Below are 22,541 nucleotides of genomic sequence, written 5' to 3' on the forward strand. Positions count from 1 at the left end.
CCGCACATGGACACACTGGTACCCCCAATACCTCTCATCCCACAGTGACTGGGTGGGAGGTTCATGAGCTGGGGAAGGCTGGAGGTGGAAGGGCTCCCCCTCCCAGGCCCTGAACTGTCATGCCCTTGTCAACCTGTGCTTCCAGCCGCCCCCGACACTGCTGAGGTCAGGCTTGTGCGCTCAGTCCTGACGGGACCTTCCTGGGGGCTGTCGAACAGGTCCAGTGGGAAGCTGGGGGGCGTGGCCCCGCCGTGGGCGGCGCCCACGGGGAGGGGCGCGCGGTGTCCACCTCCAGGCAGGTCTAGGGATGGGGTCAGAACCCGTGCTGAAGTGTCAGCCCGAGGGTGGAGGCGCCACCAGGTAGGAAGAGGCTGCTGGGGTCTGTGCTTGGGGAACCTCCTGGCCGGGTGGGCTGCCGGCCCGACGTCCTGAGGCTTGGGGCCTCTCCCTCTCCTGCTTCTCCTTTGATCTGTGGTCTCCCCGGTCTGTCTCTGCTCAGCTCTCCTGAGAGCCCGTCGGGTCTTTTCTGAAGTCCCTCAGGTCCACTCTGCTCCCGCCTGGGGGTCCCCAAGTCTGGCTCAGTCCGCGGTGCTCCTGGTGTCTGTCCGTAGTCCTCAGCCTCTAGATCCCACCTGCCCGCCGGCGGCCTCGGGTCCGCACCCCCCGCCGCTGCCCGCACCCTCCTGCCTTCCAGCCGCCTCCTCCCGGCTCTGCTCCTCTTGCTGCCCTTCCCCGTGTCGGTGGTCCCTCCAGAGCCAGGCCGCTGACCGCCTCTCCCCGCAGGCCGGCCCGGATGCCCTGCCCTCGGCCGCCCTGGCTCCGCCGCCCGCGGGCCCCCCGGGGCTCGGGCCCCAGCACCCCGGGCTCCGCGTGCACCCCGCGCTCCCCCGGCAGGGGGCAGGACGAGGACGAGGGCGGTGAGGAGGAAGCGGACGGCAGCCCGGGCCCCATGCTGGCCCCCGCCTCCCCGGTGGAGTGCCTCATCTGCGTGTCGCCCTTCGACGGCGTGTTCAAGCTGCCCAAGAGCCTGGACTGCGGCCACGTCTTCTGCCTCGAGTGCCTGGCACGCCTGTCGCTGGCCACGGTGGGCGGCGGCGCGGCGGTGGCATGCCCGGTGTGCCGCGCGCCCACGCGCCTGGCCCCGCGCCGCGGGCTCCCCGCGCTGCCCACGCAGCTCGGCCTGCTGCCCGGCCCCGCGCGCGCCCCGCCGGCGCCCCCAGGCTCCGTGCGCTTCGACCGCCGGCGCGGCCTGCTCTACCTGCGGCCGCCGCCGCCCGGGCACGGGCCGCGCAAGGCCCGCGCGCCGCCGCCGCCGCCGCCGCTGCGCCTCGGCCGCCCGCTGTCGCGCCGCCTGTCGCTGGCGCGCTCGGCCTGGCTCTTCCACGCGGCCGTCGTCTTGGCCGTGCTGGTGGCCGCGGGGCTCGTGGTCTCGGGCGTCTACATCTTCTTCCTCATCCCGCGCGCCACCACCTCCCACCCTGCGCGGCCCCAGCTCGTGGCGCTCGCCCCGGCGCCTGGCCTCTCCTGGTTCCCTCCTCGGCCCACCGCCCAGGCGCTCCGGACCCCCGGCTGGACGCCGCTCCCCGCGGCCCCCGACCCGGACTCGAGTTCCGATCCGGACGCCGCCCCATCGCGGGCTTCGGAGGACGCGCTGGAGACCGAGGGGCTCCCCAAGGACACAGAGACACTTGCTGGACGCTCGGAGCGCGCGCGGGGGGCGGAGGCTGGCCCTGAACGGACCCCGCGGGCACGGGGCGCGGGGACCCGAGGGTAGTCCCGAGGCTCCCCATGATCGCCCCGGAGACCTCGGGCGCGGGGCAAGGGCGCCTTGCTCCAGCGAGGCCCAGCGGCTCATTCCGGGCGTCCTCAGGAGGCAGGGACCCTCCCAAGGAGCAGCCCCGACTGCAGTCCCCGTGGGCCACTGCTGGAGGAGCCCCGTGGGTGTCGAGGCCCCGCGGGGAGGCACCCATCAACGGGCCAGGGGTGCCCTTGGTCCCCATCTCTCCTGGGACTCCAGCCCCCTGGGCAGCATCCCGCGGGGCCCTGCTAGGGGCAGCCCCCGACCCTGAGCCTCAGAAGTGTCCTCCGAGTCATCAGCGCCCCAGGAGGACGTTCAGCCCTGGCTGGCACCGGGGCTGCCGTCTCTGATTCGACTCATACTTTGGGCTTTCCCTGGGTCCGCACCCACGTCTGCGGGTGGCTGGGACCAACCACCCTGCTTCTCTCCGGGCTGGGAAGTTTGTTTTCCACTCTGCTGCCTGCAGGCTGGGCCTGGGTGGGATCCAGCCGTCTCCTTGCAGGGCCTGCGTGGCGGCCTTGTGCACCCGGCTGGGGCTGGGGCTGGGGCATGCCGGGGAGGGGCCCAGGCCTCCCAGACGGGCTCCCATCTGGGTCCTGAGCAGCAGCTTGCAGCGGCCCTCGCTCCCACTGTGGTGGGTGGCTTCTGGAGTTCTCTAGAAGCCTCCTCTTGTGAGGGCAGCTGTGGTCTGGCTCAGAGCGGCCAAGGTTGCCTCCAGGTCAGGCCGTGTCGGTGGGGATCTCTCCTGACATTCCTGGCCTGCCGCAAGGGTTCCTGGCCCCTCTCCCCACCAGGAGCCCCCATCACCCGCATCTCCACCCTCTGAATGCTCAGGGTCAGTCTCTGCCCTTCTCCAGGACTCCTTCAGCACCTCGTCAGCACTGAGGGCAAGGGGCCTCCGCCCTCCCTGTGGACAGCAGTTTGCAGGGAGGGGGTCCTCCTCCCGGAAGCCTTCCTGAATTATCACAGTGGGGCAGCCCCTCGCCACACAAACTGGACCAGGGCCTTCTGTCTTCCCCGCAGGCCTTGGGGCCCTGTCTGCCTCACGTCGCGCAGTGGTGGGGTGCTGTGCGGCAGAGCGGCGTCCAGCGTTTTCCAGGGAGAAATGTCACTTCTTTGGGGCTGGGGGCACCTGGTTGACTGTTTACATGTGTGTCCTCAGGACCTGGCACACAACGGGTGCGGAACAGCTCTGTAGGGAGGGACGGCCCTTCAGGGACTGCTGCGGGCACCTCGGTTCACCTGGCTCCGGGCATCCTCACCAAGGCGCGCCAGCAGAGCTGCTTCCGATGGGATCTGCTGCTCCGTCTGAGGGAGTGTCTCCCTGGACCAGTTCCTGTCCAACATCGGGGCCAATGACGCCTGCAGGGGCCTGGACCAGGGTGCTGCGTCACGGGGCAGGCCCAGCCCAGCCCCACAGGGAGGAAACTGGTCAGGCAAGAGCAGGGCTGACTGGTGGTCTGTGTAGGTTTGCCCAGCTGCTGCAACAAATCACCACTGACTCAGTTCCTTACAACAGCACATGCTACTTATCTTCCTCACTCTCTTCCTCACTTTCCTGCTGCACTCTTCCTGAAAAGGACACCAGGATTGCACTGAGCCCAGCCAGGTAATTGAGGACATCTCCAACTCCATATCCTTAATTTCATCACCTCTGTAAAGTCCATCTTTACTGTTAAGTAACAGATTCAGATTCTAGGTATTGGGGGGGGGCATTATTCAGCTTTCATAGGGTCTCAAATATCAACCTCCTCATCCCTCGCCTCCTCCACTACAGGCTGGGAGGAGTTGAGGTGAGGGCATAGAATGAGCAGAGATGGGCCCGGCCATGGGGGTGCTCAGAAAGGGGCCCTTGGCTGTTGGGTGCACAGAAGAGAAAGGGACGATGCTTTCTGCCTGAAGGTGCTCAAGGAAGGCTGCCTGGAGGAATAGTACCTTCAAGAGTGCTCAGGGGAGGGGACTTCCCTGCTGGTCCAGTGGTTAAGACTCTCAGCTCCCAATGCAGGGGGCCCAGGTTCGATCCCTGGTCAGGGAACTAGATCCCACATGCTGCAACTAAGACCTGGTGCAGCCAAATAAGTGAATAAATAAAAAAGAAAGAAAGAATGCTCAGGGAAGCGTCATCTGGCCCTGAGGCAGGGGGACCTGAGGGAGGGAGCTCGTGGCTTAGGGCAGCTGGCAGGGCTGGCTTCTCCTTGTGAAGCAGAGCAGGACCTTGCTCCCAGACCTTGTTCTCTGCCTGCCCTTTGCCTGTGGATAAGTCTAGTCCAAGAAGAAGTTGAATCAGGGAAGTGAGAAACTAAGGAAAACAGTCTAAGGAGACTAAATAATGATGATGTAGTCATTAGGTGTATTCAAGGACCTCCAGTTCTTTCTCAAGGGCTATAGATAACATTCTGAGCCATGTCCTGTGAGCTGTCTTACAGATACCAAAACACCAGCTGGAGAAGTTGGTCACCAGGTACATGATGACCAGGCTGTACCCAAGATTTGAGCTGCCACAATTCTGAGAATTGATCGCAAAGAATTGGGAACAATTGCACCCGGGACTGAACAACTGTATTTAAAACAACCAAGATGATGCCGGTCAGACCACTGATGACCAATTTGAAGTGCACTGTTAGAGATGACGGTGCTGTTTCTGCATGTTGTCCCCCCACCCCAACTTTGTCTATAAAAGCTCTCACTGCCTGCTTGTCAGAGGGGGGAGTTGGCCTTTGGACAGATGGCTGCCACCCTCCACTCCACTTGCCAGCATCTGAAATAAAGCAAACTTTCCTTTCCACCAGCCTTTTGAGCGGTGAGCAGCCAGACACCCCCCACGCATACATTTTGGTAACACTTGTCCTAATCTGCTTCTCCCTCCAAACGGTGGGCAGTGGTTGCTTCTCTACCCTCCCAGATGGGAGCCTGAAACCTCGTTCTCGCTTCCTGTAAAATGCAGCTGATGACAGAGCTCAGGGGTCGCTGAGCGGCCCTGTTTGCTGATTACTACCTTGATGTGCACCCGCATGCTCCTCGTGAACAAAGGGACTGCCTGAAACCACCACTTGGGCCAGGACTGCTGGGCACCTGCAGCCTCTGTGGCCACCTGGCGCTGTGCTCTCCAGGTCTGCCTGGGCCCGCTCCATCCCTGCTGGGTGCACCCTCCACACCTGCCCCAGTCTTGCTCCTCTTCTTAATGGTCCTGATGCCTGTGAACACAGGGTGGGGGGAGATGGCTGGTGGTGGGGGGTGGGCGTCTCAGTGCCTGGTATGGTGCCAGGGAGACCTTTACCCGTCAGACTTTATTCTATCTTCTGTAAAACGGGAGATGATAAAGTTGCGGGAAGAACTTTTCGTTCCTCCATAAGTTTTTATTGAGCGCCTGCTCTATACTTAGGGCGCACTGGAGGTGCCATGGCAGGGCAGTTGATGTCCAGAGGGCGAGAGGCAGCCATCATCTTGGACACACGACCTCTCCCTGCACACTCATGGGGCCCTCCACTCCCCAAACCTTTCCCAGGCCCTCCCAGGTCTCCTCCCCTTGCAAACAAGGTGTGCGGGATGCTCCACACCACTAGGATCCAGCCGGCTTCTCTTCATGAGGGCCAGGGAGGCCTCTGGCCACACTACACCCATGTCTGGCCATGGGTTTGCCTCTTATGTTGAGGTTGATGGCACAGGGCCACGGGGGGGCCCTCGCTGGATGCTGAGAGCAGAAGTGTCCAGCTTAGAGATGGGAAATCAGGCTGAGGGAAGGACAAGGCATGGACTCGAGCAGGGACCAGAGAGCCTTCTGAAGAACAACTCCTTTCAAGTCCACTCCCTGGCCCCGGCCAGGAAGACCCTCACTCTTCCTTCCTCCTGGGGCCCAGCAGTCTCAACTCTCTCCTCCATACACCAGTTTCCCTACCTCTTTATTCTTCCCGCTCGCAAACCTAAGTGGCCACAGGACTGGAAAAGGTCAGTTTTCATTCCAATCCCAAAGAAGATTAATGCCAAAGAATACTCAAACTACTCACAGTTGCACTCATCTCACACGCTAGCAAAGTAATGCTTAAAATTCTCCAAGCCAGGCTTCAACAGTACATGAAGTGAGAACTTCCAGATGTTCAAGTTGGATTTAGAAAAGGCAGAGGAACTAGAGATCAAATTGCCAACATCTGTTGGATTATAGAAAAACCAAGAGAATTCCAGAAAAACATCTACTTCTGCTTCATTGACTACATGAAAGCTTTTAACTGTGTGGATCAAACATACTGTGGAAAATTCTTCAAGAGATGGGACCAGACCACCTGACCTGCCTCCTGAGAAATCTGTATGCAGGTCAAGAATCAACAGTTAGAACAGGACATGGAACAGACTGGTTCAGAATATGGAAAGGAGTACCTCAAGGCTTATTTAGTATTGGTATATTGTCACCCTGCTTATTTAACTTATATGGAGAGTACATTATGAGAAATGCCAAGCTGGATGAAGCACAAGCACAAGCTGGAGTCCAGATTGCCAGGAGAAATATCAATTACCTTAGATATGCTGATGACACCATCCTTATGGTAGAAATTGAAGAAGAACTAAAGAGCCTCTTGATGAAAGTGAAAGAGGAGAGGGGAAAAGTTGGCTTAAAGCTCAACATTCAGAAAACAAAGATCATGGCATCCAGTCCCATCACTTCATGGCAAATAGATGGGGACACAATGGAAATAGTGACAGACTTTATTTTCTTGGGCTCCAAAATAACTGCAGATGATGATTGCAGCCATGAAATTAAAAGATGCTTGATCCTTGGCAGAAAAGCTATGATCAACCTGCTGCTGCTGCTAAGTCGCTTCAGTCGTGTCCGACTCTGTGCGACCCCAGAGATGGCAGCCCACCAGGCTCCCCTGTCCCTGGGATTCTCCAGGCAAGAAGACTGGAGTGGGTTGCCATTTCCTTCTCCAATGCATGGAAGTGAAAAGTGAAAGTGAAGTTGCTCAGTGAAGTCTGACTGCTAGCAACCCCATGGACTGCAGCCTACCAGGCTCCTCCGTCCATGGGATTTTCCAGGCAATGACCAACCTAGTGAAAGTGAAAATTGCTCAGTTGTTTCCAGAGCTTTGTGACCCCATGGACTGTACAGTCCATGGAATTCTCCAGGCCAGAATACTGGAGTGGGTAGCTGTTCCCTTCTCCAGAGGATCTTCACAGCCCAGGGATGGAAGCCAGGTCTCCCTCACTGCAGGCGGATTCTTTACCAGCTGAGCCACCATGACCAACCAAGACAGCATATTAAAAAGCAGAGACATTACTTTGCCAACAAAGCTCAATCTAGTCAAAGCTATGGCTTTTCCAGCGGTCATGTATAGATGTGAGAGTTGGACCATAAAGAAAGCTGAGGGCCAAAGAATTCATGCTTTTGAACTGTGGTGTTGGAGAAGACTCTTGAGAGTCCATTGGACTGCAAGGAGATCCAACCAGTCCGTCCTAAAGGAGATCAACACTGAATATTCATTGGAAGGACTGATGCTGAAGGTGAAGCTCTAATACTTTAGCCACCTGATGCGAAGAAGGGACTCATTGGAAAAGACCCTGATGCTGGGAAAGACTGAAGGCAGGAGGAGAAGGGGACGACGGAGGATGGTTGGATGGCATCACCGACTCGATGGACCTGAGTTTGAGTAAACTCCGGGAATTGGAGATGGACAGGGAAGCCTGGCGTGCTGCAGTTCTTGGGGTCGCAAAGAGTCGGACAGGACTGAGCGACTGAATTGAACTGAACCTCCGCGGTGTTCGAGAAGGGGAAAGCTAAGGGGGTGTCAGCAACGCGGACCAATCGGAGGCCGCATTCCGGGCTGGGGGGGTGGGGCGTGACCGTAGTTGCCTTGGCAACTTGGCCCGCCTTCGCCGCGCTGCTCCGAGGGACTGCGCGTGCGTCACACCCTCCCCGCGCAGGTGGGAGGTACAGAGACGATCCCGCGCTGAAAGCTAGAGGAGCGCCCGCGGCGGCCGTCGCTGTGGCGATTTTACCCGCACCCGGACCCTCGCGCGGTAGCGCTGCGCGCGCACAGCTGTCAGGCTGCGGTCTAGAGGGAGAGCCTGCGGGAGGCGGCTGTGCCCAGTCAGTCAGGGGCGGAAACCTGAAGCGAAGCTATCATGACGACCTCTGGGGCGTTTTCGGCAACCCGGCCGCGGGGCCGCGGGAGGAGGCAGTGATCCGGTTTGTTATCACACCGGTGGCGCTTCTGCTGAGCGCAAGGCTCAGCGCACTGGACAGACACGTCCCCGCCCTGCGGTCCTTGGTGCTCAGCTGCTGCTGCTGCTAAGTCACTTCAGTCGTGTCCGACTCTGTGCGACCCCATAGACGGCAGCCCAGGCTCCCCCGTCCCTGGGATTCTCCAGGCAAGAACCAGGTGCTCAGCTAGTGCTAATCTAATAAATTTTAACGCAGACTATTGCGAACACAGGTAGATTAGATTACAAAGGAAGCGCCTGACTCAGATGTGCTCTCCCTAACCCTAACCCCACCCCCTGGCCGACCTGGGAAGTGCTGGAACCCTCCGTCTCAAGGGGAAAGCAGGCTCGGATGGGGAGCGTCTCCCTTAGGGGCACGCCTTGGTAGGGCAGCTGGGCATGTCCTCCTAAGCTGTGGCTTTCTCTGCCCTCTCAGTCTCTGCAGAAGCTGGGGCAGACGAGCCAGGAGGGACCTGAGAGCTGCATGCCGCTCACTTGGCATGGATATTTCCACTCTAGTGGCCATGAAAAACTCCACATTGGATATGGGACTTTTCCAAGGAATCTTCCAGAAAATTTTCTCGTTTTTATTTTTAATAATAGGTTTCTTGAAATGTAATCTAAACACAATAGGTTTCTTGAAATGTAATCTAAACACATTCATACAATTTGCCCAGAGTCTACAATTCATTTTGTTGTTAATATGATCATATAGTTATGCAACCATCACCACTAATTCCAGAACATTTTCAAGAAGCCCCATCCTGATCCAAGTCATGTCCCATTTCTCCTTTCCCTTAATCCCTGGCAACCATGTCTACTGTTTGTCTCTGTGGATTCACTATTGTGGGCATTTCATACCAATAAAATCATACATATGCAGAGATCCACCCTTTAGAACAGCAGCCTGTGGATTGTTCTTCCCAGCCAGTGGAGCCAACTCAGCCATGCATGTGAACTCTGGAGCCAAAGAGATGAGGGTGTGAATCCTACTTCCATTGTAGCCTTGTTCTTTGCCCTTCTGAAACTCACTCTTCACTTGGGGAATGGTGGGGGTGGGGTACACTTGGCCTTGGGTGTGCCTGGCTTCACACAGGCTGTGCTCCCTGCTCTCAGGTACTCGTGGGCTGTGAGAGGACTGTGGGCCTCTGCTGGATTAAAAAAAAAAAAGAGTATTTTATTTTTCGGCTGTGTTGGTTCTTCATTGCTGCACATGGGCTTTCTCTAGTTGTGGTAAGCGGGGGCTACACTTTGTTGTGTGTGGGCTTCTCATTGCGGTGGCTTCTTGATGCAGAGCAAGGCTGTAGGTGCCTGGGCTCAGTAATTGCCGTGCACTTGAGCTTAGCTGCTCTGAGGCACATGGGATCTTCCTGGACCGGGGATGAAACCAGTGTTCCTTGCATTGCAAGGTGGATTCTAAACCATTGCTTCCCAGGTGGCACTAGTGGCAAAGAACATGCCTGCCAATGCAGGACCCACGAGTCAGTCAGTCAGTCAGTTCAGTAGCTCAGTTGTGTTGGACTCTTTGCTACCCCAAGGACTGCATCATGCCAGGCTTCCCTGTCCGTCACCAACTCCAGGAGCTTGCTCAAACTCATGTCCATCGAATTGGTGATGCCATCCAACCATCTCATCCTCTCTCGTCCCCTTCTCCTCCTGCCTTCAATCTTTCCCAGCACCAGGGTCTCTTCCAATGAGTCCTTTCTTCGCATCAGGTGGCCAAAGTATTGGAACTTCAGTTTCAGCATCAGTACTTCCAATGAATATTCAGGACTGATTTCCTTTAGGATGGACTGGTTGAATCTCCTTGCAGATCAAGGGACTCTCAAGAGTCTTCTCCAACACCACAGTTCAAAAGCATCAATTCTTCGGCGTTCAGCTTTCTTTATAGTCCAACTCTCACATCCATACATGACTACTGGAAAAACCATAGTTTTGACTAGATGGACCTTTGTTGGCAAAGTAATGTCTCTGCTTTTTTAGTATGCTATCTAGCTTGGTCATAGCTTTTCCTCCAAGGAACAAGAGTCTTTTAATTTCATGGCTTCAGTCACCATCTGCAGTGATTTTAGAGCCCCCCCCCCCCCGCCGCAAAAAAAAAAGTCTCTCACTGTTTCCATTGTTTCTCCATCTATTTGCCATAAAGTGATGGGACCAGATACCACGATCTTAGTTTTCTGAATGTTGAGGTTTAAGCCAACTTTTTCACTCTCCTCTTTCACTTTCATCAAGAGGCTCTTTAGTTTTTCTTCACTTTCTTCCATAATGGTGGTGTCATCTGCATATCTGAGGTTATTGATATTTCTCCCAGCAATCTTGACTACAGCATGTGCTGGAAGGAAGAAAGAGAGGAAGAAAGAAAGGAAGGAAGAACGCCTTCCTCAGTGATCAATGCAAAAATGGAGGAAAACAGTAGAATGGGAAAGACTAGAGATCTCTTCAAGAAAATTAGAGCTACCAAAGGAACATTTCATGCAAAGATGGGCACAATTAGGGACAGAAATGGTATGGACCAACAGAAGCAGAAGATATTAAAAAGAGGTGGCAAGAATACACAGAACTGTGCAAAAAAGATCTTCATGACCCATGTAACCCCAGTGGTGTGGTCATTCACCTAGAGCCAGACATCCTGGAATTGGAAGTCAAGTGGGCCTTAGGAAGCATCACTATGAAGAAAGCTAGTGCAGGTTATGGAATTCCAGTTGAGGTATTTCAAATCCTAAACGATGATGATGTGGAAGTGCTACACTCATATGCCAGCAAATATGGAAAACTCAGCAGTGGCCACAGGACTGGAAAAGGTCAGTTTTCATTCCAATCTCAAAGAAAGGCAATGCCAAAGAATGATCAAACTACCACATGATCACACTCATCTCACATGCTAGCAAAGTAGTGCTGAAAATTCTCCAAGCCAGGCTTCAACAGCACGTGAACTGAGTACATGAACAGTACATGAAACGTTCAAGCTGGATTTAGAAGAGGCAGAGGAACCTCAGATCAAATTGCCAACACCTGTTGGATCATCAAGAAAGCAAGAGAGTTCCAGAAAAACATCTACTTTTGCTTTATTGACTATGCCAAAGCCTTTGACTGTGTGGATCACAATAAACTGTGGAAAATTCTGAAAGAGATGGGAATACCAGACCACCTGACCTGCCTCCTGAGAAATCTGTATGCAGGTCAAGAAGCAACAGTTAGAACTGGACAAAGGACAACAGACTGGTTCCAAATAGGGAAAGGAGTACATCAAGGCAATATACTGTCACCCTGCTTGTTTAACTTATACGCAGAGTACATCATGCGAAATGCCGGGCTGGATGAAGCACAAGCTGGAATTAAGATTGCCAGGAGAAATATCAATAACCTCAGATATGCAGATGACACCACACTTACCCATAAGAGAGATGGGTTCAATCCCTGGGTTGGGAAGATCCCCTGGAAGAGGACATGGCAACCCACCCTATATTCTTGCCTGGGGAATCCCATAGACAGAGGAGCCTGGCAGGCTACAATCCATACAGCTGCACAGAGTTGGACGCAACTGAACCAACTTAGCACGCATGCACAGACCCCCAGGGAAGCCCTGATGTCAATTTTCAAAGGGCGATGGGGACTTCCCTGGAGGTCCAGTGGTTAAGACTGGGTGCTTCCACTGCAGAGGGTATTGGTTTGATTCCTGGTCTGGGAACTGAGATTCCCGCATGCCATGTGGTGCAGCCAAAAAAAGGAAAAAGAAGAGATTTGGATATCACACCAAAGAAGATACACAGATGGCAGAGAGAAGCAGATGAAAATATTCTGAACATCATATGCCGTTATGGAATTTCAAATTTAAACAATGTCACTACATATCTATTAGAGTGGCTAAAATCCAAAATACTGACAAGCGGTACCAGAACTCTACTGCTGTCTAGAATGCAAAATTATATAGCCCTTGGAAAGAAAGTTATGACCAACCTAGATAGCATATTGAAAAGCAGAGACATTACTTTGCCAACAAAGGTCTGTCTAGTCAAGGCTATGGTTTTTCCAGTGGTCATGTATGGATGTGAGAGTTGGACTGTGAAGAACGCTGAGCGCCGAAGAATTGATGCTTTTGAACTGTGGTGTTGGAGAAGACTCTTGAGAGTCCCTTGGACTGCAAGGAGATCCAACCATCCATTCTGAAGGAGATCAGCCCTGGGATTTCTTTGGAAGGAATGATGCTAAAGCTGAAACTCCAGTACTTTGGCCACCTCATGCGAAGAGCTGACTCATTGGAAAAGACTCTGATGCTGGGAGGGATTGGGGGCAGGAGGAGAAGGGGACGACAGAGGATGAGATGGCTGGATGGCATCACTGACTCGATGGACGTGAGTTTGAGTGAACTCTGGGAGTTGGTGATGGACAGGGAGGCCTGGCGTGCTGTGATTCATGGGGTCGCAAAGAGTCGGACACGACTGAGCGACTGAACTGAACTGAACTGAACTAGGAAGACAATTGGTAGTTTCTTATAAACTTAAATACACTCCTATTATGTGATCCATCTACCACACGCCTAGGTATTTACACAAATGTATTGAAAATATGTCCACACAGACAGTGGAACAGGAATGTTTATAGCAAATTTATCCGTAATTGCTTAGAACTGGAGTCAAACTGAGATGCTTTTCCATGCGTAAATGAATAAGGAAATTGGTGCATTCATACAATGGAATATTATTTAGTAATAAAAAGAACTGCCCTCTGGAGCCACAAAAAGGCATGGAGGAATCTTAAATGTGTATTCCTAAGTGAAAAAGTCAGCTGAAAAAGGTACATACTGTATGATTCCAACTTTATGACATTTTGGGAAAGGTAAAACTAGAGAGAGTGAAATAGTGGTTGTCGTGGTCTCAGGGGAAGGGAGGGAGGGGTGAATAGATGGAACCGAGGAGATTTTTCATGGAGCAAAACTATCCTGTAGTATACTGTAATGACTGACGTGTATAAAAAAGTGTAAATTCTTATTTCTTACTTTAAAAAGCAACAAAACCAGTATAATTATACTCTTTGGTCTGTAACAAACAAATAAATTTGCCAACAAGGGAAAGGCAGGTGGGTGGGACAAAGCTGTCCTCCGCCCGCGACCAGGTCCAAATGTCCAACCGAAAGTCCCGGGCCGCCCTCGGCGCTCTCCCGGAAACGCCCCTCTCCTGGCTGTCATCGGCTGCATCCGTACAGACGCGGTCTGTGACGTCAGTTACGCGACAGGTAGTTCACGCGCGCCCCAAACCGGGTCACGGGTGACCCGGGAGTCGAGTTAACGGAGGCACACGGACAGAGGTGCCACCTGGCGGCCCTGGCCGGCCGGGGCTTCCGACGTTGCTGTCGGGTGTCCGTTTTGCCTCCGCTGGCGGTCCCTGCGTCACGGGGAGGGCAATGGGGCTGGGCTTCCGGCGTTGACCCGCGCTGTGAGGCACTGTGAGGGCAGCGCTCTCACCGCAGAGACCGTCACCGCGCCTGTGCTCGCACCGTGACCTCGGCCATGAGTCCCTTTTGCTGAGACTTGCTGTTGTCCCCCGAGAACCTCCCGAAGCGGCTCCTGGTCTTCAGTCGGCCGGGGGCTCGGGCGGGCTGGCGGGTACGGATCTCAGCTGAGCCCGCTGAAACTTTCCGCCATTCGGTTCCGATGGCAAAGGAGGCGCAGGTGAGTGGGAGGTGCGCCCCAGGTTCTCAGCACCCGAATCCCCACCCAGCAGGTCTGGACTCTGAATGGCCTGTGAGAGGTAAGGAAGGCTGTGACAGGTGAAGGGACAGTCTGTACAGAGACAGAGACGGAGGAGGGACGGGGATCTGGGAGCTACGTGTGTGGTGTGGTTCCCGGCGACAGAGGGTTGCAGGGTGAGGAGGTCCTCTGTGCAGAGCCGGGGGGTACCCTTGGCCGTGGGCCGTTGGAGGTGTGGCGGGGCGGGGGGCGAGGCAGGATGGACTTGAAGTTGCTCCCCGTGGTAGCACCCTGGAGACACAGAGTGCACAGTGGCATGCGAGAGTTGTCAGTGGAGTGGACTGGTGAGGTTGTGCTGAGGGTGTGGAGTTGTACCGTGCTGCCGTACAGAGTTACGTGCCTGGCGTGCCGGAGGGCAAAGTGGAGGGCCTTTGGAGTATGGTACTCAGGCCTGAGAGAGAGACGGTACCGTGGGTTTTGTTACTTCCGAATGGTGATCCCTGGGAGACAGGGAATTGACTGGCAGGAAATAGGATAGACCTGTGTGCTTCAGGGCGTCCATCGATGGCAGCCTGTTGTGGGCTGGATGCAGAGTTTAATAGCAACAAGATGAGAGAGGCACCAATGGTATTTGTGGCCCTGGGAATCCTCTGAGCTAGGGGTCTTAGGAGGAGAGAGGTATGAGGGCTTGTGAGTGATGGGGGCTCACAGGGAACCATGACGGCAGTGAGGGATGTCGCGGGACCTGAGGCATGGGTCAAGGGCGTGGGTGTGTTTCTCTGTCCATATTTTGGTTGGCTTTCTGCCCATTATTGACCCTAAGACTCAGTGGAATGCATCATTACAGGGCCCAGTGACTTTTGAGGATGTGGCTGTGTATTTCTCCCTGGAGGAGTGGGGTCTCCTTAATTTGACCCAGAAGAGCCTGTACCGTGATGTTATGCTGGAGAACTTTGGACTCATTGGCTCACTGGGTAAGTCACACTTTTCCCTAACAGACTGACCACCTCTGCCTTTTCTCCATGGGAAGTTCTGTTTATCCTAAAGCCCACAGAGTCTGTGTGCCCTTCCTCGTCTCTCTCTGAGCAGCTGTTGGCAGCTTTGACACCTGTTGCCCCACAGGCTCCTGGAGTAGGGCTTGGGGTTCAGATGTTTATAGTTTGCCCAACAAATCCCAGCTCTGCCTCTTTCTGACTGTGTGACTTTGCTGAAGCTTTGGCCCCTCTGTGCTGAGTTTTGTCTTCCTCCTCCAAAAGAAATTTTATAGGGCCCTCCCTGGGCCAGATGTCAACCATGAATTGAAATCAGTAGATCAGTTTGGGCAGGATAGCCACCTTTTTTTTTTTTTTTTGCTGCTTTGAGTGGTGTGTGGGCTTTTAGTTACCCATCAGGGATTGAAGCCGCGCCCTTGGCAGGGAAAGCGTGGAGTCTTAACCACTGGACCTCCAGAAAATTCCAGGACTGCCATCTTTAATATCTTTCAACCCGTAAACATGAATGTATTTCTGTTTGTTTAGCTCCATATTTTTTTTTTAGCTCCATATATTTTTTAAAAATAATTTTATGTATTTATCTTGGACTGTGCTGGGTCTTGGTTGCTGCGGGTGGGCTTTCTTTAGTCGCAGCAGTTGGGCTACTCTTCCTTGTCATATGCAGGCTTCGCATTGAGGTGGCTTCTTTTGTCGCAGAGCGTGGGCTGTAGGGCACATGGGCTTCAGTAGTTGCAGCAAGTAAGCTCAGTAATTTCAGCTCCCAGGCTCTAGAGCACAGGCTCAGTAGTTGTGGCTCAGGAGCTTAGTTGCCCCACAGTATGTGGGATCTTCCCGGACCAGAGATTGAACCTGTGTCTCCTGCATTGGCAGATGGATTCTTTACCACTGAGCCACCATGGAAACCCACTAGCTCTAATTTTTTAAACAGTGTTTTTAATATACAAGGCTAAATTTATTTCTAAGTATTTTATTCATTTTGATGCTCTTTCCCCCTCTTTTTTATCTTTTTCTTTATGCTCTTTTAAATGGAATTTTTTCTTAATTTCATTTTAGATTATACATTGCTAGTGTATAGAAATGTAATTGACTTTCCTATACAGATCTTGTACTCTGCAACCTTGCTAAACTCATTTATTAGTTCTAATAGTTCTTTCAGTGGATTGTTTGGTATTTTCTATATATATAATGTCAGGACATCTGTGAATAGAGATATTTTTACTTTTTCCTTTGCCTAACCAATTTGGCTATTGGATATAAATTGTAAGAGTAGACGTCTTTTCTTGTTCCAGTTCTTTTTTTTGTTCCAGTTCTTATAGGAAAAGCACTCATCAGTCTTTCACTAATAAGTATGATGTTAGCTATAAGTTTATTACATGTGCCCTATTCAGGTGAGGAAGTTCTCTTGTTGAGTGAAACGTTGTTAGATTTTGTGCAGTGCTTTTCCATATCTATTGAAATGATCATGTGATTTTTGTCCTCTATTCTATTAATGTGGTGTATTACAGTAATTGATTTTCTATATTCATAAGAGTTATCAGTGGTACAGTTTTCTTTTCTTGTATCTTTATTTGGATTGAGTATGAGGATAATTTTGGCTTCAATGGATGAATTCTGTTTTATGAACAGTTTCTGAAATATCGGCATTAATTCTTATTTCTGTGTTAATATTAACCTGTGACACCATCTCAGCCTAGCTTTTTTTGTTTTTCCTGTGGGGAAGTTTTTTTTTTTTTAAGTCTGTTCAGCTATTCTATTTCTTCTTCAGTCAGTTTCTTTTTTTTTTTTTTTTAATTGTCTTCTACTTTTGGTTTTTTTTCTTCTTTTTGTTCTTTGAAGTATAAAGTTAGGATATTGGTTGAAGGTCTTTTTTTTTTTTTTTGAAGGTCTTTTTTTAAAAATTCATTTTATAATTGAAATGTAGTTGATTTACAGTGTTTCAGGGGTACAGCAGAATGATTCAGTTATACGTATAGAGATCTTTTTTACTATGCGTGTTGTGACAATATAAGAAATATGTATTTTGTCTTTGTTCCCAATTCTTTGGGATGCAGCTCCTAAAACTTTTGGAGTCTCTGGAGTGATGAGATGCTTCTGTATGCTGATGAACGTTGACAGTTGCTGGGGACCCCTGGATAGTCTCAGAATAGGGGCTGGTCACCAGAAATACCAGGGGATGATTGGAAGGTTGGATTTTCAGTTACTCCCAGCCTCCTCCTCTCACTTCCCTACCCTGACTTTTGGAGGAGGGGCTGGAGTTTGGGCCAATCATCAATGGCCAGTGATTCAATCAGTCATGCCTATGTGAGGAAACATCCATAAAAACTCCAAAATGACCAGTTCAGAGAGCTTCTGGGTTAGTGGACACATCTGAGATGCTAGGAGAACGGTGCCACCAAGGGCATGGATCCTTCTTACCCTCTGCATCCTCAGTCTCCACCCCTGGCATACCCTGCCCTTTTCATTTCTTCCACTGGCTGTTCCTGAGTTATAGTCTTTAAAATAAATTGGTAATAGTAAGTAAATTCTTTTTCTGAGTTATCTGATCTGTTCTAGCAACTTATTGAACCTAAAGAGGAATCAATAATTGTGAGAATCCCAGATTTACAGCTATCAGAAGTATGGGAGGCAAGGGACTTCAATTGATGCCTGAGGTAGGGGCAGTCTTGTGAGACCAAGCCTGTAACCTGTGGGATCTGGTGCTAATTCCACGTATCTGGTGTCAGAATTGAATTGAATCCTTGAACACTCAGTTGGAGTTGGAGAAATGGTATGGAAACCCCCCCATGGATTTGGTGTCAGAGGTATTGTGAATAAGGCAGCTCAGAGGTGTTGCTATAATTTTCCTTCTAAGCAAGACTTTTCCCCATAACTTTTGGTATGTTGTGTTCTCTTGCATTTATCTCAAAGTGTTTTATAATTTTCCTTGTGGTGATTTAGGAGTACTTTAATTTCCATAAATTTGTGAGTTTTCCAGATTCACAGACATGGAGAACTGAGTTTTGGTTGCCAGGGGATGGGGCAAGGAGGAGGAGAGGGGTGGACTGGAGTTTGTGACTAGCAGATGCAGGTTATTATATATAGAACGGATAAACAACAAAGTCCGATTGTATAGCATAGGGAAGTATGTTCATATCTTGTAATAAACCATGATGAGGAAGAATTCTAAAGTATTTGTGAACTTCCCAGTTTTTTCCTGTTGTTGCTTTCTGCCCGAAGTCTCCTGAGGCCTATTTTATGTCCTAGCAAATGGTCTCTTTTGGAGACTGTTCCATGTGCACGTCAGAATGGAAGAGAGTATGTCCTCTGTTAAGTAGCGTGTTCTATAGAAGTCTTAGAGGTCTAGTTGAGTTTTAGCCTCATTCAAGTGTTATATCCTTCATTTTCTGCCTAGTGGTCCTGTCCATTTATGAAAGTTAGAAATTGAAGTCTCTAAATATTATTGTTTTAATTCTTTCTTTATTTATTGTCAGTTTTGCCTCACAGGGGGTTCTTTTCTAGAAAATTGTGGTAAAACAAACCGTGATATTTACCTTCTTAACACATTTTTAAATGTACAGAAGAGGTTCCAACAAGGAGCTACTGTGCAGCATAGGGAACTATGTTCAGTGTCTTCTAATAACCTATAATGGAAAATACTCTGAAAAATATATACACACATATATAACTGAATCACTTTGCTGTACACTAGAAACTAATACAGTACTGTAAATCAACTATATTTCAATTTAAAAAAATAAATAAAAAATAATGAACATTCAATTGCCTCCGACAATTTTTAAAAAAAATGTAGAGTCCCATGTTCTAATACTTGATATCCTTCATGGTTGCCATGGTGACACGAGCTTCCTGTTTTTGTAGGGTGGGTCAGCCTTGATTTGGGCTGGCATGTTATTACTCTTCTCCCTCTTAGGCTTTGCACCTTCAAGGTCCTCCAAGGTTGCCCAAATGGAGGGTGAGGAAGAGGCCTGGGTGCCCAACATGGTGGACAGTGTGGTCAGCAGAGCAGAGGCCAGGAAGGGTTCCAGACTCAGTGACTGGGGCTAGAGGAGGCCTTGGTTTCAGTGATGGGTATCTGTGTGCACTGGCATTTGGGTGCTGGGGCAGTGACCACAACTTACTCCCACCTTGCCCCTCTTCTAGACTCACCGTGTGGTCTTGCAGTCTCTACCGAGGCTCTGGATGACCCACCTCTCTGGCCTCTGTCTTGTGGTTCCCTCTTCTCTGTGCCACTGCAGAGCTGTCCGCTGCGACCTGCTCTGCGTGTGACTTGAGATGCACGTCCTTCAGTAGTCCATGAACACTGGCTGCTCTGTCAGTCATCTTTACACTGGGGCAGCCATCCTCTCCACAGAGCTTGCTGTCTTCAGCATCGCTGGCCTAGCTGAAGCCCTCGGCAGAGCGTGACTTGAAGACCGTGACCCCCTCCCTGCAGTGCTCCTGTCTCTGTCTCCTCGTCCCTGTTGCAGTTTCCCTGTTCTGGGGTCAGGCAGAGCCCTGTTCCCCTGGGCCAGCCCCTCCTCATCCGAACCTTTCCCTGCTGCCTCCTGCAAGTCTGTGGACACCTCCGTGGGTGTGTGCCACAGGCACCTGCTGAAGGTGCCGCCTCCCTTGCAGGCCCACTCTGAGTGCCCGCCTCTTCCGTTCCAGGTTGTCTGCGTAGACTGCAGGATGAGGACGCCCTTCTCGAGCTTGGAGAGAGCTGCCGAGTCCGCCTGTCAGAGAAGCCCTCTCTGTGTGGGACGTCTGGACAAGTCTTCCCTGCCACTTTAGGCTTCTTCCAGCCCCAGGCTGCCTGCAGAGAGGGAGCGCCCCGTGGGAGCCCCGAGTGCAGCGAGGCCTGCCCACCCGGCTCCACTGGCCAGCGGCAGAAGGGCGGCCATGCGGCGCAGACGCCCTTCCGGTGCAGTGACTGTGGGCAGGCCTTCCTCCAGGCCTTCATGCTCCTCGACCACCTCGTTGCTCATGCCAGAGAGAGGCCCATCAGGGGCCCAGCAGGTGGAAGCAGCCCCACGGAGAACTCAACCCTGGTTCCTCACTGGAACGCTCACCCTGGAGAGACGCCCCACGTGTGCAATGAGTGTGGCAGGGCCTTCAGTTACCCCTCTAAACTGAGGAAGCATCAGAAGGTTCACACTGGCATCAAGCCTTTCAAGTGTGCCGAGTGCGGGAAGACGTTCAACCGCAAGGACGCGCTCGTCCTGCACCAGAGAATCCACACCGGAGAGCGGCCTTACCAGTGCGGTGAGTGCGGGAAGGCCTTTAGCGTGCTGTCCACCCTCATTCGGCACCGGAAGGTGCACATCGGAGAAAGGCCGTACGAGTGCCGGCAGTGCGGAAAGCTCTTCAAGTACAACCACAGCTTCGCCCTGCACCGGAGGGTGCACACGGGGGAGAGGCCTTACGGCTGCGGCGAGTGCCGGAAGGCCTATGTGACCCGCTCGGGGCTGTACCAGCACCGGAAGGTCCACACCGGCGAGCGACCCTACGAGTGTGGCCTGTGCGGGAAGACCTTCACTACCAGGTCCTACCGCAACCGCCACCAGCGCTTCCACACCGAGGAGCGGGCCCACGAGTGCCCGGAGTGCGGTCGCTCTTTCAAACACGGCTCGACCCTCCTCCAGCACAGGAAGGTCCACGCCGCGGGAAGGCCACAGGGGGCCGGCAGGCAGGCAGGCAGCCCTGAGCCGCGGCTGGCGCATGCTCAAGTTCTCAGTCCAGAAGGGAGGCTGGGGAGAGGGGCCGTTTGCAAGCGGAACCCGCCGCCCACACCGACTGGGGCAGGCGCGCTGCGCTCCGGCCCGGCCGCTCTTGGCGGTGTTAGGCCATTGCCAGTTCCTGTGACAGGAGCCGTCCCACCCCTCCGAGCCGACAGCTCCCGTGGTGTGCAGTCTGTGTGCTCCGGGAAGCCGTTGTCTCCTCCATAAGGGAGAGTCATGTGCGCTGGATTCCATATGGGGTCTTATTCCCTCCCCACAGCCGGTTCAGGTGTGGACATGACCTAGCTCTGGCCGAGAGTAGCTGGGCAGTGTCTGCAGGGGCTTCCAGGGAAGGTTAGCCATCTTTATGGACTCTGTGGACGCCACGTTTGGTTTCTGTCGTGGATTTATCCAGCCCTGGGACTGTCTCACGCGGTTCTGGAATGTCTAATAAAGACCTTTTGTGTACACCACCCTTAATCTGTGGGCTCTGATCTGTGTGTGTGGAAGGGCTGAGAACCAAACTGGGCTCATGAACAGAGGGCGCTGTTTCTCTGGACGTCCCTGACTGTTGTCTGCCTCAGCGGGGACAGCAGGATGGCAAAAGCCAGCTCCAGTCAAGGTTGGCCGAGTTTGCACTAGAGCTTCAGACGTCGGGGGGGGAGACTGAAGGGCTCTGGGTGGATCTCTGGCCTGGATGTCAGGTGTACCTCTGGGCCCAGAGCTTGCCTGAAGAATGGAGTGGTGGGTAGAAGATCGCCGTGTGACTGGGGACAGGTATCAGCTGGGCTCCTTGTTTCTGGGGAAAGTTCTGCAATCTCCAGTGCTGGCCAGAAGAAGCTGCTTCCAGAACCAGCTCAGAAGCCGAGCTCTCTGAAACTGAGAACGTGGAGGTAAGTTTGAGAGTGGCCGTATGTTCTGCAGGGGCTGCTGGGCAGAATGAGTGGGCACAGGAGCACGGAGAGGAGTCCTGTGGAGCAGGGGGCCTGGCACATTTGAGGCTTGAGCTGGTTCTGAAGAGGAATCCATGGATGTTCCGGGAACGTGGTTTTGGGGGGGAGGCGGGCAGTTTCTCAGGAATTTCAAGCCTGTTCCCAGTGTCCAAGGTCACTGTCAACAAATAGCCTACAGGTTCCTTGGATCCTCAGAGCCTTTCTGGGCATGTTCACCTCCTGGCCATCACCCTGGGGCTGAGAGAAGATCCCGTCATACTGGGATTCAGCTTTCATGACCTGGCTGGGATTCCTGGTGTGTCTACAGACAGCAGCCTTGACTTTTTGCTGTTGCTGTCACAGGGCTCCAGGGAAGGAAGTTGTTGATCCACATATAGATCCAGATCTGCTGGTTGTGGGCCCTTTGATAAAATGTTGGAAACTACTCTTTTACAAGGTAAATGTCAGTTCAGTGAAACTTGTTATGTGGTTGTCACTGTGTCTCTCGTCTACAGTGCTTCACGTCAAGAAGAAAACATTACTGGAGGCGTGTTTGGGGAGAGCCAACCCCAGACTGGAGGCTTTGGGCTGAGTGGTGCTCAGCCAGGACCATGTGTCGGGGTTGGAACATAAAGGCTGCTGCTGCCTTTAGCTTCAGCAGTTCCTCTCAGACACCCTGCTGGCAGGAGGGGTGGCAGCCACAGGGGCAGGAAGTTCTCAGCCAGTCTGCTCGGTGTTTCCAGCACCGTAAGGCACACATCACCCCAGGCCTGCTTGGACGCGCGTGTGTGTAATCCCTGTGTGTGATAACTGTCTACCTTTGAGAGAGTTATTTCCTAGGCAGGTTGATAATAAGTCTAGGGGTCCCCAAGGAGAGAGGGGTCTGGAGTTGTTAGCTCCCATCTGTAAGAGAGAAAAAAAGCGACCAGTGCCATCTTTCTACTGGAGGCGTCCCTCCCTACTCTAGATGGGGGTGTAGACAGACTTTACACCAAAGCTTTCCTTCCCTGGTCGGACTTAGTCTGTCCCTTACCGACACAGGTGACATACTCATCTTTCCCGGTTCTACCACCGAGACAGGCTGGGGATGTACCAGGGGTAGACCTGATGGCATCCCTAACTGACGTCCAGCTCTTCAGCATTACCTCTGATGCCACCCGGGGTGCAATCAGAGTAACCTTCCGGAATGCCTCCCAGGCTAAACCGCTGGGGGGAAACATTCATCACCTGGGTGCCTGTGCATGA

General features: G+C 52.7%; 2 protein-coding genes across 3 annotated transcripts; both read left to right on the forward strand.

Annotated features, from left to right (window-relative positions):
• The first annotated feature begins 164 nt into the window (after window positions 1-164).
• Window positions 165-1,924, forward strand: RNF225 (ring finger protein 225). The gene is made up of 2 exons (XM_086355087.1): window positions 165-360; window positions 784-1,924. The coding sequence occupies exons 1-2, from the start codon at window positions 308-310 to the stop codon at window positions 1,772-1,774; spliced, it is 1,044 nt and encodes a 347-aa protein (XP_086211213.1). The 5' UTR covers window positions 165-307; the 3' UTR covers window positions 1,775-1,924.
• Window positions 1,925-13,209: 11,285 nt separating this feature from the next.
• On the forward strand, window positions 13,210-20,837 carry ZNF584 (zinc finger protein 584). 2 transcript variants are annotated; one of them, XM_086355074.1, is made up of 3 exons: window positions 13,210-13,737; window positions 14,524-14,650; window positions 19,316-20,837. In XM_086355074.1, exons 2-3 carry the CDS (start codon window positions 14,617-14,619, stop codon window positions 20,590-20,592), a joined length of 1,311 nt encoding a protein of 436 aa, XP_086211200.1. In that variant the 5' UTR covers window positions 13,210-13,737; window positions 14,524-14,616; the 3' UTR covers window positions 20,593-20,837. The 2 variants fall into 2 exon arrangements, with proteins under 2 accessions (XP_086211200.1, XP_086211199.1); XM_086355073.1 differs by having other exon boundaries at window positions 13,210-13,658.
• Window positions 20,838-22,541: the final 1,704 nt, after the last annotated feature.

The sequence above is a fragment of the Bos grunniens genome, chromosome 18, assembly GCF_055505025.1.
Source record: "Bos grunniens cultivar Pamir isolate PY7600 chromosome 18, Bosgru_T2T1.0, whole genome shotgun sequence".
In the NCBI taxonomy this organism is placed as follows: Eukaryota; Metazoa; Chordata; class Mammalia; order Artiodactyla; family Bovidae; genus Bos; species Bos grunniens.